Source organism: Tachysurus vachellii, chromosome 9 (genome assembly GCF_030014155.1).
Source record: "Tachysurus vachellii isolate PV-2020 chromosome 9, HZAU_Pvac_v1, whole genome shotgun sequence".
Lineage (NCBI taxonomy): Eukaryota > Metazoa > Chordata > Actinopteri > Siluriformes > Bagridae > Tachysurus > Tachysurus vachellii.
In genome coordinates, this window is record NC_083468.1 from 11,302,364 (window position 1) to 11,319,828 (window position 17,465).

Consider the following 17,465-nt stretch of genomic DNA (forward strand, 5'->3'; position numbering starts at 1 on the left):
TCTGTTTGTTTTTTTGTTTTTGTGATATGCCTGTATGCTGCAACAAAATTGCCTTCGGGAAATGAAATAAAGTTGAACTTGAACTGTCTTTGTACCAACAGTTTTGCATCCACTAATCACTGAAAAAAATGGCAACTGTGACTGCAGATACTGAACTGTCACTAGTCTACTTCAGATTACTTACCAAAACAGAGATTTGTCATTTTATAATTTAATTTTGCTGCTATCAAAATAATACTGCCATAATATACTACTAAAATAACTCTGTAATTAGTGAAATAACATTAAAATAAGAACAAAGCCAAACAGGAGAATCAGAAAATTGCAGCAGACCATGTTACTATGGAAATGACTTTATTGATGTTTCCTGCCTGTAACCACAAAGTTGTTTTCAAAGGAATCAAATACATTTCCACCAATATATCCATCTTATATTAAATGTCCCCTTACCCTTCCCACAATCAAGCAGGCAAATACAGGGTTCAAGAAAGCCATTTGGGTGCATAGTGACAGCCACAGGAAGAAGAAAGAAACAAACAATTATGAACTTTAAAAATAGTGATAAATAAAAAAAGCAAAATGTTAAAACATCTTTTTTGTAGAATTTCACCAGATTTAAGAAAGATCCAAATGTTGCATGGAGGTCTCCAGCTCCTAGGTCTCATCACACTTTTTTTTTTTGCAATCAGCGACCAGCATCTTACTAGTTTCAAAAACTGCCTGATCTTTTGTGAAAAAACATTATGGATGCAATCGCTACATGTTCTTGAGTGCCTAATTGTAGTGAGTTGAGCACTAGTCAATTTTTCAAATAGTCAGTTAGAATGTTTGAAGTATCACATGCGTGTGCATGTATGATAAATTACATTAAAATTACTGTATGCTTTTAACCATAATCCACTCTTCCTTAATATAATCAACACCCACAGTCTTAAATGTATACAATTTTGACCAAATGTAGTGACTAACATACGCGTTCTGAAACAATTCTTTTTCCCTTGATACAAAGCAAGCATGCCTGGGCTGCTGACCCTCTCATCACTCAATCCACGCAAACGTTCAACAGGCTTATGACAAGTTGTACAGGCGGCAGCAACAGACATTTTAACTAACCAAACCTGTCCTTAAATGACAACATTCAGAAAATAACGATGAAGAAATGGAACACCTGCTTTATACTATCTTTAATATCGTTATAATAATAAAGTACATAAAATAAAAGAAATAAACTCACTCATTTTCTTGTCTTGAATTACTATACATTTAAGTTGGTACAAATAACCTGCATGTACAAGCAAGCTACTGAAAGGAAAAACCAAAAGGTTTTCATAATCAGATTTATCAGAGGATTCCTAATTAGATTTAAAAATTCAATACATTACCATTTAAAAGATTCAGTTTATGATTATAAACAGTGCTCCATGATACAGCAGTTGCAATAATGGAACTAGTAGCAGTGTTAAATAACTTGATTTTGAATCTTAATGAATTCAATATGCAATTCTGATTCTAAGAGCACAATTATATTATTGGTCAGTAGTATGTTCACCATGCTCCAGGTATTTGTAGGTGGGGTTTTCATAGCCATGGTTCTGCATCTTGCACAGGTGACGCTCCTCAGGACTCAACATAGGATCAACCTTTACAAAAAAACAAAAAACAACAACAACAACAAAAAAAAACAAATGTATCATATTAAATGATTTCTACACAAGTACAAATCCATACACTTTTCAATGTTATCCCATTTGCCTAGTGTTAAAAGAAGCCTGTGTGTGTTTCAGACTGACCTCCACAATTCCATGGCTGATGGTGCCATACTGCATCTTTCTTAGACGGACCAGACCGATCACAATCACAGTAGCTATAGCAACTGTAATCACCAGAAAGTAAACCAGAGTACCAATCTGAAAGTTAAAATCTTCTAGGGGGCGAAATATCTCATGGTTCCCTTTGTGACTAAACTGTTAAAACAGAAACAAACCAGAAGTACACTTACATTCAGAGTTTGGCAAAACCTTTTCCATATACATATATATATATATATATATATATATATATATATATATATATATATATATATATATATATATATATATATATATATATATATATATAAATTACTATTCAAATGAAGACATTTAGCTATGTTTACACACAGTCTAATGTGAATAATCTAACAGATAACATAATTGGAAATTTAAAATAATTACATAAAAAAAAAAGTATTATGTATTTTGTAATATATGTAATATTATGTAAACCCCGTAATCAGAAATACCCTCAAGCAGAACAAACCTATTCAGTCACTTAATTATCTGTTAATCAACCTATATTCTATCTGATTGCTTTCACCATCATAATCTGTTTAAAATTTAGTGTTATATGTATTTTTGAGTGCTGGAAAAAAAAATTCAAATTAGAAAACATTTTGAAGCAGATATTGGTATCTCAGTACAGTTTGCTTAGCATCTGATATTCTCTAGACATTAAGCAGGATTGTTAAAATACATAACACAGGGAAAGAAAAATACAGTACACAGAGAGGAAAAAAACAGTGCATCCTGTGAAATGATATAAAACATCTTGCAGTTCATTTGAAAATGCTGAAATTGAAAGGATTATACACTAAGCTAAACTGCAGTACTGTCTGAATGAATTCAGGAGCTCCTTCACACATAGCATAAGGATATAGGAAGGTTATATGACCTTTGACTATGAACCTTGTTCCTAGCAAGCATATCATTTCTGATTCTGACCAAACTAAAGATAAATTATATATAAAACATACATTGTCCATAGACTGCTCACTGTAGTATACAGTTCATTCTAGTCAATGTAAAGAATACAAAACTGATAAAACATGATAATGTGTCATAGATTATTATTTATTTTGAAGCAATAATATCACCAATTTCTTTATTTCTTGGTGGTTAAGGGTTGTGCTTGTGACCAGAAAGTGAGTTTAACTCCAAGAAGGAAGGTAAATAGAGAACAGCCGTTAATTGCTTGTATATGCAGAACTGGACAGATTCACTAAGATTGTAATGGATGGAAGATGAACTTTGTAAATGCATGGAAAGTAGAGAACGTGATCATTCATACTCACATGCAATACACTCAAATCATGCTTTTTGGAAATGTAAATTGATATATTAATATAACTGAATAAGATGATACATATTTTGTGCCATAATTAAATAGTCTAGGTGTCTTTTACTCACATCATTTTAGTAATTACTGAACTTGTGTGTGCATGTGTGTGCAAAGTATTGGAACAGCAAGGCTAATTCTTTTGTTTTTGTTATAAACTGAAGCCATATACCTAGATGTGATCAAAAGAAATTAAGTGATCAGAAGCACTGGAACATGCGTTCCTTGTTGCAATATTATATTTAATATTTAAGCAAATTAGGTGTCTTAATATTAATATTTTGCTGTGGGTTTCTCCTGTTAAAAATTTATTTTAAATAAACAAACCAACATAAAGACCAAAGAGCCATCTATGGGAGAAATGCAAGTCATTTCAAAGCTAAGAAAAGAGTGAAAATCTAGCTTTGGGCATGGCCTTTATAACAAATTGTAATGTCTGGCATAATAAGAAGACACTGAACAAGATGGCCAAGAAAAGGGTTGTTGACATCAACAACCTTCAATAGGCAGGGTTTGCATGGCTGCTTCTGAAACAGGACCACTGTACTTTATTGATGGAACCTGAGAGAAATAGATCTAACTGTTAAGAACTTAATCATGCAGCAAGATGCAAAACACACAGCTAGCTCAACAAAGGATTTCATAATAGGGGCAAACATTTGAGAGATTCAAAAACAATGAGAGATTTTAGACTGGATAAATCCAGCAGCACAAAAGAAGAATGCAACTGTATTTTGATGTAACTGGCTCATTGACTTGATGCAGTTATTACAGGCAAGGGATATAAAGGTGTTAACTTTAATTTACTTTAAGATTATCTGTTCAAAATCTTCAAACCTTAAATTTGAGTGGTCATGAAATATAAGGAAAAGAAAACTAAATGTTATAAGCCATCTTGTCATATTCATTTTTTGATTGCAAACTCAAATGTCTTCAGTGTATAGTAAAAACAATACAGAGGGGACTACCTATAACTTTCAGAGGGGACTGAATATACAGACAACAAACTGGCAAAAATGGTCCTTGTAAAACCAAAAGGGCTGCTGTACCAAGGAGTGGAGGGGAAAAATACTCACCAGAGGTTCAACATTCAAAATGCTGACTTTCTTAGTACTGTAAACCACTTCCTTAACACCCAATGAATCATCAATCACCTGTCAACACAGACAGGCAGCTGAAATTATTCACTCTGGGAGTTTAGTAATTACAGTCTGGGCCATATTCCAAGCTGCTTTACGCATGCATAAGTGAGGGGTTAATACCAAAGTGGCACACGATGGCATTTAGACATATACTATATGCAACAGTTTGCAGACATTCCATTCGGGGGCATCAATTTGGAGTCTGCCCCTCTTACAACAGCCTTCATTCTTTTGGGAAGGATTTCCAATAGAATTTGAAACGTAGCTCTTGGGATCTTCACCAGTTCAGCCAGAAAGACATATGTGAAGAAGTGAGGAGGCATGGAGTGTAGTTGACTTTCCGTTTTATGGATCTCAAGGAACAAAATATTCAAGTTAAAAATCTTTACTTATATACGTTGTGCAATTTGTTGAGAACAGAATGCAATGAGCAATGGAAAGCACAATCATCAATCATTTGTGTTTGATTTCAATCAAAGTAAAAAAAAAAAAAAAATTTGAACAAAAAATTAGATCAAAAAAATTGATCATTGCAACTCATCATGCAAATAACCCCCATGTGCCTGTTTGCACACCCAACAACTTCTGGGCATGCTCCTAGTGAGATGGTGGATGGTGTCCTAGGGATTTCCTCTTAGACCTAGATCTCCTAATCAGTGAGCTCCTGGGCAGTCTGTGGCAGATTGGTGGCTCAGATGCTCTAATACAAAAGGCCCCAGAGGTTATACGTTGCATTCAAAACTGGGAAACCTGAGGGCCAGTCAATGGTATCAATGACCATCATCCAGAAACCACCTACACACTCTGGCCACATGAAGCCAAGCATTGTCATGCACCAGGATGAAACATGGTTCCATTGGATATTCTTCCCCACACCATTATGGATCCAGGTCATGCTGGATGATGCAGACAGCAAAACATTCTCCAGGGTATCTCCACACTCTTTCACATATGTCACATGTGCTCTGTGTGAACCTTCTCTTGTCCATGAAGAGAAGCAGTAACACCAATAGCAAACCTGCTAATTCTGGTGTTCTTTGCCACCCTCATAGAGTCTGATTCTGATAGTTTGGACCAGCAGCCTGCTGGAGGTCATTTTGTGGTGATCATGTTCCTCTTCACATAGAAGCAGATACGGATCCTGCTAACTTCCTGTTTTGTGGTGTCTTGTCCGTGTTCTTGAAACTCTGCTGTGAGACACAACAAACCTCCTTGTGGAGGCATGTATGGATTTGCCACCCTGGAGGAGCTGGACTACCTGTGCAACCTGCTTGGGTGGCAGGTACTGCCTCCTTCTACAAGAAGTGACAAGGACACTAAAATAAAAAACCCACAAATCTAGAGACAAATCAGGTCACGTAGGATGAGAGCAAATTTCAGTGGCCACCACTTACAAAATCATTGCATTTTGATGGGGTGTCTTGGTGTTACCTCCCCAGTGCACTCATCACTTTCAGTTGCACCCAAGCGGGTGAATCACAATCACCTGTGCTTCGTACTGGACAGATTGCTATACCTGAAGTTTACCTGACTTACGGTTATACAGTGATGATTAAGTGTTTGCTTAATTTCCGGATGCACTGTACACTGCTCAAAAAATTAAGAGTTCTTTCATTCATCTGTCTGTACCCTGATAGTAAAGCCAAGAAGTAATTATGATGCCATCATCTCAAGCAGAATGTTTTAACCCAAATACCACACAGGCCCGCACTCAGACTCTGAATGTTTCTACAGATTTTCAGGTTTCCTGCACAAACCTCTAGGTTTACAGAAAGAGGCAAGCTGGCATGCATACAGACAACACCACACTCAGTCAAGTGCATCCCAGTCATAAGTCTAGAACAAGGATGTAGGTATTGGAAAGAAATAAGGAAAATATGACATGCAATGATTAGTGTCATATTAAGAATGATCGAATGATTTAAGAATGCAAAATAGTATTATATGGGAATTAATAAATGGTATATGTGAAAGGTGTAGTAAATGTACAATATAAAATAACAAATGAATGTACATAAATATTATTGCATTACCAAAGTATTTCTTTTTTTTTGCCAGTAAATGTTACAGTGAGGAGCAAATTCATTCATTTAACTTGGTGGAACATGTTTGGACCTCTTAGTTCCAGTGATGGGAGATTTTGATGCAACAGCATACAAAGACATCTTAAAGAATACTGTACTTCAAATATTTAGGAAAGACACTCACTTCACATGCAAATTCAGGTGTCCACAAATGTTTGGCCATTTAGTGTATACAGAGTTAGTTTTTTAGGATAGTTTAATTTGATGAATGTGTACTATGATAGAAAAGCCATGAGTTTTTCACCTCATTGTCACCAATCTTGTTGTTGCTGTTGATAACTCTCTCCTCCGCTCCAATCAAACCATCCAGACCATTTATCATTCCAGAGCCTACAAAAAAAAAAACAGCGACAAAGCTGACATATTAGATGTTATATTTGAATGCATCAAAATGTAGAGATAAAGAATCATGAGACGAACACAAACAAAATTTGGTTTTTCAGTGTTCTTCATGTAACAAAAAAACAGCCAGTTCAGCCAGTGCTTGTCCCCTTAATCACAACTTACAGATTTATCTGTTATTACTATTAACTAATCTATGCATTTTACTATTTTCTTTTATCATCATGCTATTAATGTTAGCATGACATCCAAACAAACCAGTAAATATAAGATTACAAGTCATATTATTAAATATAAGTTTACATATCAGATTAACAATTAATCACTAGCCAGTTATCCTCAAGTTTCAAAGTGAAACGACGTCACAACTGGGTATTGATACAAACTCCAGGATGAGGATAAATTGTCACCTTCACTAACATCCAGCCAAAATGGTGAACAAAGAAAATGCCTAACTATTTAGCAAGAAATAGCCGGAATCAGACCTGAAACCAGACTTCTTTTCTCTTTAAAGCTATAAACAAGTCTTTTGGAATTTGCCCACTTTTAACAAAATCAAATTGCACTATAGCTTATACATATATACAATATATCTAGCCAACAAAGTTAGATAAACTTACCACTTATTTACTGACACAACCCAGAGCCATTATTCTATATGTAAAATGTGAGTTTTTAATGTGTCTTCTACAACCCAGACGAGTTTGACAATTTTTTGGTCCCAGGTCAATGGCCAGATTGTTTTGAGCTGTCATGAAGTATTTAGTAACTCAAATATCTTGCAATGGGAGCACCAAAAACACCTGGTGAACACTAACCAACCAACTAACAAACCAAGTGATTTAAAAAAAATAAAAAAATCTCTTAAGCCAACAGAGAAGGGGAGGCTGAATGGGACACAAAGGTAATGGACAAATAATCAGGTAAGCAGTCAGTTCTAAAGGAAGACAAGATATACAACAAAGGAAACAATCCTAAAAGCAGCAAATAGAGAATAAATTGGGGAAATTTAACTGAGAAAAAAAGCAACAATGAAAGACAAGTGTTAAGGAAGCGATGGATTGACAAGACAACCAGCTATAAAGACCCACCTTTCTTGAAGGCACGTGGGGGATCAGAGAGATCGCCTAGGTATTGTGAGAAGCAGAGGAAAAAAGAAAAAAAAAAGATAGGAATTGGAAGGGAAGGAAAGAAAGAGAAACCCAAGAGAACAGGATTATCTAGCTGTGCCTAACAACTGAAAGAAAGCCAAAAAAGATTTCAGCTAAAAATGCTTGGTATTTTAAGTGAACATGCAGAAAGCAGCAGCAGATTGTCAAAGGCAAGCTCTTAGAAGACCGTGCTCAAGCTTCAGTACATCCCGAAAGCCTCCCGACACTCCATCGCACAGCCCAGAAGTCTTGGAAATAATATTCCTGACTAACCAGCATTAATGAAACATTCTTGAAAAATTTTGAGTGGAAGAGCTGTAGGTAGAATTGAAGAAGTAAATTTAAAACAGATACAGACAGGAACTTACCTTCAGGTTCAGACTGTGAGCCCAGGGTGTTGACCTGGAAAGGGCGAAAGGGTTTGCCCTTGAAAGACGGGACCTCCACACTTTCCTCAGAAGAGACGGTGACATCAGGTTGTGACTCTGCGGAAAGGAATAGATCTATATCTGCCTTCTGCTCCTGAAGATCATCTGAGAGAGAGCATAAGAAAAAAGGTGTGAAAATAAAGCAAATCACAGAAAATGAATGCGAGAGAACCAGAAAGTAGAATGTTGGTGAATAAATCAGGAATAAAGAGACAGACAGGATGAAGAGGCAACAATGTCATGTCTGTTCCACCCACTGTACTGTTGCTGTTTATATATATCCATCCATCAGTATATATCGTCGCTGTCGGGCGGAAACCTCGTATGTCCAAATTTGGTCAATTTCATATTTTTTCACATATCGATGCTATTGGTCAGTCCCCACGTTGATCTGTTATTTTTACAAGTTATTAACCAATCTAAAGTCTTGAAAATAGCTTGAACACAAATCTCTTAACTCCATTGGACACTTCAACTGTCTGAGAAATCTCGTAACTCCACCTCTTCACTCCGCGGGAGAGCTGCGCGGCATGTTTCTCCTCAAGATTAAGAGTCGCAACGAATCAACACGTCTTAAAGTGATATCTAAAGTGATTTTCGTGGGGCTCAAAGAAAAAAAAATCTTGACCCCCGCTAGTTCTGGTGCTCGTCTGAGGACAGGAATTTAGCGCAAGACAATCCACTGCAACGCGGACTAAACCCTGTGCACTGCAGATAAGATAGGATTGTATCTTACAATGTCAAGGCAAACCGTTATGTTCAACCGTCATGCTAATCACTTTAAGCAAGCTGGCTGGCTTTTTGCCTCGTTATTACACGTAAACATGCCGTATAATGTAGTGAAACGATAATTTGAACTTTAATTTAATTTTTTATCCCTTTAACTATGATTTTATCGATGTTTATCTGTGTTATTCATGTATTTTAAATAACTATTTATTACTGCTTATTATACATGTTCATTGACGTTTTAAAATGTTTTTTTATAATATAATATTTGAATTAAATTGAATGTTTTGGATACCACTATTAAATTATTGTTTTTATTATTATTTTACTGACTTTAAGTCAGCCTACTTATAGACAATGCCTCTCTTGGCACTGTGCATGTAAAAAACTGTTTTTTGGACACTAACAAGTGAAAATAGTTAGGTTAGATACATTTGAGTAGGCCTGTTTTGTTAAAAATCGATAGTTGTAATGCTTCTGTGCAGAAAGAAACCCGTGAGCCACGAAGGTAAGTTTGCGAGCAGATTAGACTAATTTCCACCTATTAGACAGCCTAATCAGCATATCGTGTTTTGTATTGCATCACTTATAGCTCTTAAACCTTTAAAATAGAGTTTAGGAAGATGTATGTAACTACAGTCATTAGCTTTGGTTAACTACTGAAGCCTTTTCTGTCAAAAGGCTTAACGTGACCGCAGACTTTATTGAACACTGCTGGCAGCAGCGACGTCTGTGTCCGTACCATTCTTATCAATGACGGCATAATCTTGTATCTCTCTGCTCCCAAGTCAAAGCTTGTATCTCCGATAAAACGTGACTTTGGGAAAATGTTGTGTTAATGTTGGTACACAACAGTATATGATAGCAATATAAGGTATAATAACAACTTTAACGATACAATGTTTAATAATTTAAAAAAAATACGGCGTTTTTTTAATTTCCTGAAAAACAATGGTTTTGGAGATACGAGGATTCCGCCCGACAGTGACGATATGCACTATATATTTATATCCATCCATCTGAAGTCATTAATTATCACACACTTGTTTGACTCCTTTTTAAAACCTAATGATAACTGAAATCACCTAAACAACCCTGATCAAAAGTTTACACATCATTGAATGTTTGGCCACATATATAAACAAAAAGATTGACACACACAGATTCAAACTGCTATTAATGGCTGAACATTAGTATAATTTCCTAGAGAACATTAGCATCATTAGTTAATTTTTTGATGTTTTTGTTAAAAAAAAATAAATAAATGAAGGTAGAAATAAAGTGAAACAACATTAACCCTATTCTACTACCCTAGCTCCACTTACACGTGCAAATCATCATTCTCACACATGAATGGCATCGGCAAAACGAGCAATCTCACATCCCTCACAGCCCAGCACCACTGTATGTGTGCTACAATGAGAACATATACACCCGATTTCTCTGCTCTTCACTGCTGTCATTTCTCTCATTAGAAGGCAGCCTAAATGTTTGCCATTATTATTATTATTATTATTGAGACGGCTGTTTTAGTTTAAATAAGCATACTAAAATAATTTATTTTGACAAAAAATACCATAAAACTATGATATTTTCCATATTGTGAGCTTTTTTTTTGTTATGAGGGCTTAAATCACTGTTAAATGAGTTAAAATCTAAATGAGTGTGATATGGCTCTCTTACAATGCACTGATGTTGTAATGCAGATTCTAAACACAACACAAGCATGTTTAAATGTAGTAAAACAAAGCTTTCTTGGGTTCATATGGGCTCCTATATTGCTGTGTCATTGCTCATATTGAAAGCCAAGTCGCTCTGGCCCCTCATTTGGGATGCTTTTCATGAACTGGCCTCCATGACAAACTAATTGAACAGCCCTGCTCTAGAGAATGTTCTGTGTGAAAATCATAGCAGATCTTTTTTAATTAATCAGCCCTTCTAGTACCAACAGTCATGCCATGATCAAGGTCACCAAGACTGCACATTTGATGTGAGGGACGTGGTAGCCTAGTTGTTAAGGTGCTGGACTACCAATCAAAGGTTGTGAGTTTGATTCCCAAGTCCACGAGGCTGCCAAGGCTGGGCTCCTGAGCAAGGCCCTTAATTGCTCAGTTGTAAAAAAAAAAAAAAAGAATTAGATAAAAATGTCGCTCTGGATAAGGGCATCTGCTAAATGCTATAAATATAAGGTAATATGTGAACATTAACTGAATCTCTTGATCACTATATCTGCATGTTTTTACACGGCTAATTAGATACCAGCATGAATGTGCAGGTAGTCTTATAAAGTGAACACACACACATGACTAACTACTGGGTATAAACCATTTCCTCCATTCACCAGCCACACACTTACCAATCTCATCCTGGATCTCGTCTGCAACATAGGGCACCTTATAGAGCAGAGACAGACTCTGATTCATCCTCTCCTCAATCACACGCAGGTGGGTCACCACCTAGAATGCACAAACACTTGTATTACATTTACAATCAATGTGTGACCAGCTTCACATTTATGTACCAGGTAGGCTCTCTTTCATATTAAATATTACATTTGTGCATTATATTACATATTAAAGCTAGTGTGTAGGAATTGTTTTCTAAAAAGCATAATCTGATTTGGTGGTAAATCTATATATGTCTATGTCATATGGAGGTTCATATGCGTAAAACATTATCATACCCTAAATTCAGATAAGAAAGGAGTCTGAAAACTCAGACTGGTATGAGCTGTTAGCCGGTAATGAGAAATAGTTTCAGGGTTTATCCAAAGAAAAGAGGAGTAAGAGTGTGAAAGGGTCCAACAATGTACATGCAGTACAAGGCAGCAGAACCAGAGGTAGAAGCATAGAGAACAAGTCTGAGACTGGGAAAGTAACTGCCTCAAAGCATGTTATGTTCATTAATAGTTCAGAGTTAAGCTAATCAGAAAAAAGTGTTATGTCACGCGTGTCAAACACAAGGCCTGCAGCCTTCATTTGGCCTATGAGTGGGAATTATGAGTTCCGTCCCTGTTTATAGTGATGCCAAATCAACATGACTGCTTACAGCATCAGCAGTAAACACAGAAGCACTTTTTTGTGTTATACACTGATCAGCCAAGGTGTGGGATATAGTAGGCAGCAAGTGGTGATGGTGTGCTGGATCAGGCACGCACAATGATATGAGTGAACAAATTGTGGGCCAAACTGAGATAGACAGACTGGTAGGTGGGACATGACAGATTTACATCCACATAAATGCCAGAACCCATTGGTTTCCCACCCTGCCCAGAGCATCACGCTGCCTCAGATAGCTTGCGTAATTCCAAGTGGCCCCTTATAGCAGGACAAATGCACCCTGCCCCATTACAAAAAAATGTTTAGGAATGATTTTATGAACCTGACAAAAGAGGTCAAGGTATTGACTTGGTCTCCAAATTTTACAGATCTCATCCACACCCTAACCCTAACCCTCTCACCTTGTGAATCTCATCTGTGAAATTTTCTGGACAAACAAGTTTGAACAATAGAGGCCCAACCTGTACCTAACTTGAAGAATCTGCTGTTCCCTTTTTAAAATCTATTAACATTTACAATAATATTTATAATAAAAGATGACCATGGAGGTATTCTGCTTTTTTCTATACCCCTCTTTGTACTTCAAAGGCATAAATGTTGACAATAACTGGGTAACTTGAATGCAGCATAACTGCAGGCTCGATGCATTGCATTTTAATGCAATGCTTAAAATCCAACAGCAGATGGCACTGACACTGATGTTTATCCTAAAAACTCAACTTCAAATTTCCTTTGTTTATACCTCAACTCTGTAATTTCTTTCTACCCATCTCTTCTGCTCTCTCTTTAGTGTGCACACACACGCATACACATGCACACAAACATACCAAGCTGGTTGCACACATTTTCAGGCATAATTGGGCCGCAAAGTGCACAAAAAACTGCGTGTTATGTACAAAACTGGTATAAAAGCAAATTTTAGCTTAAGTGCCAAGCATGTGGCAAAAAGTAAAGTACACTTTAGGACCACAAAAAGTGGTAGTGTCTTTAGTACCAGTCTCAAAATGAGCAGAAGATTTTGATACTTTGGGGAAAGAACTACTTTCCCCAACCATGTGTTTTAATACTGTTTTTTTATCATGCGTCTACAACCACAAGCACAAAGACACAAACATTTACATATGTTTTCGCAGATCTAACAATCTGAGACTAAACTGGACTTTTGTCACACTGTGGAAATTTTCCAAATGTTATAGAAGCCAAAAACAGTAGAAGAAACCACAAGAAAGAACAAACAGACCTACAGTTTAAAGATGTAAAGTTTACACATGCTTTGTAATTAAGTCCAATAAAGGAATGAAATTGCATATCGCTTTCTACAAATAAAAAAATAAAAAGAAATGGGTCATAAAGAGCATTAGATATGAATTATTATCTTAATTCTCAGCCATAAACATACAATTTAGATTTTATGAAAAATGCAATTTGCAACTCAGACAGAAATTAGAACAGAGTTCTGAGACAACAACTAACACAGAAGCACAGACTGGGTTATATAAAACCCAAATCCTCTAACAGTGCTTGCCAATTCGAATGTCCAGTCAGTTATACAACATGTGGCTGAGATTACTAGTTAAAGCTGATCTGAGCCTAAATGAACAAATAAACTAGAGAACAAAGACATTTAAAAGGAGGCAAAATTATGCAATCCTGATCACAAAGACTGAAGTTCTCTGTGCTTCTTGTTCCCTTCCAGAAAAAAAAAACATGCAATGATGAGTTAGCCTAGTATGCAAATCATGTCTTTGGTTTTGATTCCAAGGTTCCACCCAATCAAATCTCTAAAAACAACCAAGCTAACCAAGAGCTTTACCCTCCAGCAGAGGCTTGGAGATTGACAGTTTTCTCTGAGCCACACACACAGACATGTTTGCAGAACCACAAAAAAATTTACATTTACACAGACATGAACTTCTTTAAAACTAATATATATATATATATATATATATATATATATATATATATATATACATACATACACACACACACACATATACATACACATATACATACACACACACACTTTTTTTTAAATAAATTAGTTTGTGTGTATGTGTGTGAGAGAGAGAGAGAACCTGGGACTTCATCTGGGTTGCCTTCTCAGGGTCAACGGAAAGCACGTGCTGATAGTGACGAATCGTGTGCTGTCGGTCCTTATTCTCTGCACGAACATACCTCCTAAGAGCCTGGAGTACACGGTATGGCTGTAGAAAGCAAGAAAAGGATTACTGAATTAAATGATTCGATTATCTAAGAAAAGAGAGGGGGAAAACACACAGTCATCAACAAAAATTAGGACACCCCATTAAATATTCAGCTCTTTATATGAGCATGCAAGCAATAAAAATCACTTTGATTTTACTTATTAAACAAAAGAAATCACCAAACTGAGGAAAAAATAAGGACACCCTATGCCCTAATAGCTAGTATTTCCCCCTTTGGCTGAAATAACCTCAATAAGGTGTTTCTTGTAGCCATCTTCCAGTTTCTGACATCAACTGGAAAAAAGTTTCTTTCACCCTTCAATGCAGAATTCTTTCAGCTGTGTGATGTTTGAGGAGTTTCTCACAAGGAGTTTGAGGAGTTTCTGCATAGTCCATTTCAAATCACTACACAGGATCTCAATAGGATGTAGATCTAGGCTTTGACTTGGCCATTCCAGAACCATGTTTTTTACTGTTCAGTGAGTCCTTGGTGGATTTACTGGTGTTTTAGGTCTTTGTCATGTTTCAAGGTCCAGTTCTGCTTCAGCTTCAATTTATTTGACATGTACAAGGACTCAAGCACCTTATACAATATAGAATTCATAGTGGATTCTATGATGATCTGGCCTGGCCCTGCTTCAGCAAAATATCCCCAAACCAAAACACTTCCATCTCCATGTTTCACAGTTGGTATGAGGTTCCTTTTGCTGAAATGCTGTATTTGGTTTATGCTAAAAATGCACACTTTACTGGCCTCCAAATAATTTAATTTTAGACTCATATGTCCAAAGCACATTATTCCAGAAGTCATGGACTTTGTCTCTGTGTTCTTTGGCAAACTTCAGTCTTGCCCTCATGTTTTTCTTAGACAGCATGGTTGATGCTGAGACAGATGGTTTCCTCCCTTGCACACCTCCCATGATAATTAAAGTTGTGCAGACTCTCTCTGATTGTAGATTCATGTACTTTGACAAACTACAGCAAGAGCTTGCTAAAGGTCCCGTAATGATACTGTAGGGTTTTTGAAGACTTCTTTAAGCATCTTGCAGTCTGCCCTTGAAGTGGATTTGGTCTGACCTGGTCATGTCATGTTGTTTTATATGTTCTCCACTCGTAAATGATTTTCTGGACAGTAGAATGGCTGATTACAAATTCTTTTGAGATCTTTTTATATTCCCTATCAGACACATAAGCATAGAAAATGTTCTTTCTGAAGGCCTCAGAGAGCTCTTTGGATCTTACCCATGGTGATACCTCTCACTTCAACAATTAAGAGAAAACCAAACTAAATATCTGAGTTTTAACTAAAGCAAGCCTTCTTCAAAATACTCTGAAACAATGTTCTAATAATTTGCAACTGATGTAATACACCTGTAGGTAATTTTATCCATTTTAAGCACAAACTAAATGTGAGGCTGTCCTTACTATTTCCTCACACCAATACTGATAAAATATAACTTTGGTCTTGCCCATGGTGGTGGAGAGGTTTGAATGGAACAGATTTATTCTGTAACGTGTGTCTATTAACAATTAATGAGTTGTAGTATGATTAGGAGCACTAAAGGGCCAGGACTAATTTTACCTCATGTACACATAACTGGTCTGTTTGGGTCAGAATTCTTGCTGGTTGTTAGAGGGTCAAATATTTCACTTGATTAAATACAAATGAATTTATAACCTTTCTTTAATGTTTTTTCTGGACCCTTTCTGTTAAAATAAACCTACCATAAACATTGTAGACCGTTAATTTCTATGTAAGGTGAAAATCTACAAAATCAGCAGGGGATCAAATAACTAATATATTATATATCAAATAACTATATTTCCACATACATACACAAATAAAAAAAAAATAAAAAAAAAAATATATATATATATATATATATATATATATATATATATATATATATATATATATATATATATATAGATATATAGATATAATTGATAATTATGGCTCACAACTCAAAAAAATAAAAAATCCAGTATCTCAAAATATTAGATAGGATAATCAAAGACATTTTTTATAACACAGAAAAGTAAAACTTCTGGGTAAAAGGTATGATTTATGCACTTAATATTTCGTTGGAGCTCCTTTTTCACAAATAACTGCGTCAATGTGACATGGCATATAGATGATCAGGCCTGTGGTACTGCTGAGGTGTACTGGAAGCCCAGGTTGCTTTGATAGCGGACTTCAGCTCATCTGCATTGCAGGGTCTGGTGTCTCGCATCTTCCTCTTAATTCCCCATAGACTCTCGATACGGCTCAGTTTAGGTGAGTTGGCCAACCAGTCAAGCACACTAATTCCACGGTCAGAAAAACAGTTCTGAGTAGTTTTGGCATTTTGGGCAGGAGCCAAGTCCTTCTGGAAATCAGCAACTCCATAATGCTTGTCAGAAGATGGAAGCATGAAGTGCCCTAAAATCTCTTGGTAGACGGCTGCTTTGACTTTGGACTTAATAAAAAAACAATGCACCAACACCAGCAGATGACATGGCACCCCAAATCATCACTGACTGTGGACACTTCACACTGGACTTCAAGCAGCTTGGATTCAGTGCCTCACCTCTCTTTCTCCAGACTCTGGGACTTTAATTTTTAAATGAAATGCAAAATGTACTTTCATTTGAAAAGTGGACATTTGACCACTGAGTAAGACCAGTGAGTTTGACCAATTCTTCTTCTAAGTCCAGGTAAGACACTTCTGTTTTATCTCTGGTTCAGGAGTGACTTGACATCCCTGGTCATCCCTGTTGCTTGTGCAGCTTTTCCTACCACACTTTGCCCTTTCAGTCAACTTTTCATGAATATGCTTTGATAGGGCACTCTGTGACACTCAGCCATATAAGCAAAGATATCCTGTAGCTTATCATGCTTATGGAGGGTGTCAATGAGTGTCTTCTGGACATCTGTCAAGTAATCAGTCTAACCTTAACCTCATAGTTGTGGTAGAGTGTACTGAACCTGACTGGGAGAATCGTGGTGTTTATACTGCGAAAAAAGCGATTCGCTCAAAGTGGAAATTAACTATTCTAATGTTTTGAAATACGCTTTATACATTTTTTTGAGCTGCAAGCCACAATCATCATATTCTTGTGTTAGTCTTAATATGTAATAATTGGTAGGTGCTGATGGGGAAAGGTTTGAAGGCTAGCAAGGTTTGCACATT

At 36.4% G+C, this 17,465-nt stretch overlaps 1 protein-coding gene across 2 annotated transcripts in view; it reads right to left on the reverse strand.

Annotated features, from left to right (window-relative positions):
• Positions 1–337: 337 nt before the first annotated feature.
• Positions 338–17,465, reverse strand: part of aplp2 (amyloid beta (A4) precursor-like protein 2) — a 52,212-nt gene continuing 35,084 nt past the window's right edge. Inside the window, exons 11-17 of one of the 2 annotated variants that reach the window (XM_060877675.1) lie at positions 14,164–14,292; positions 11,386–11,485; positions 8,241–8,405; positions 6,624–6,709; positions 4,230–4,307; positions 1,791–1,964; positions 338–1,640 (exon numbers count right to left, since the gene is read on the reverse strand). In XM_060877675.1, the coding sequence (XP_060733658.1) occupies positions 1,527–1,640; positions 1,791–1,964; positions 4,230–4,307; positions 6,624–6,709; positions 8,241–8,405; positions 11,386–11,485; positions 14,164–14,292 (846 nt within the window). In that variant the 3' untranslated portion in view covers positions 338–1,526. The remainder of the gene's footprint in view (positions 1,641–1,790; positions 1,965–4,229; positions 4,308–6,623; positions 6,710–8,240; positions 8,406–11,385; positions 11,486–14,163; positions 14,293–17,465) is intronic. The other variant, XM_060877676.1, reaches the window with a different exon arrangement.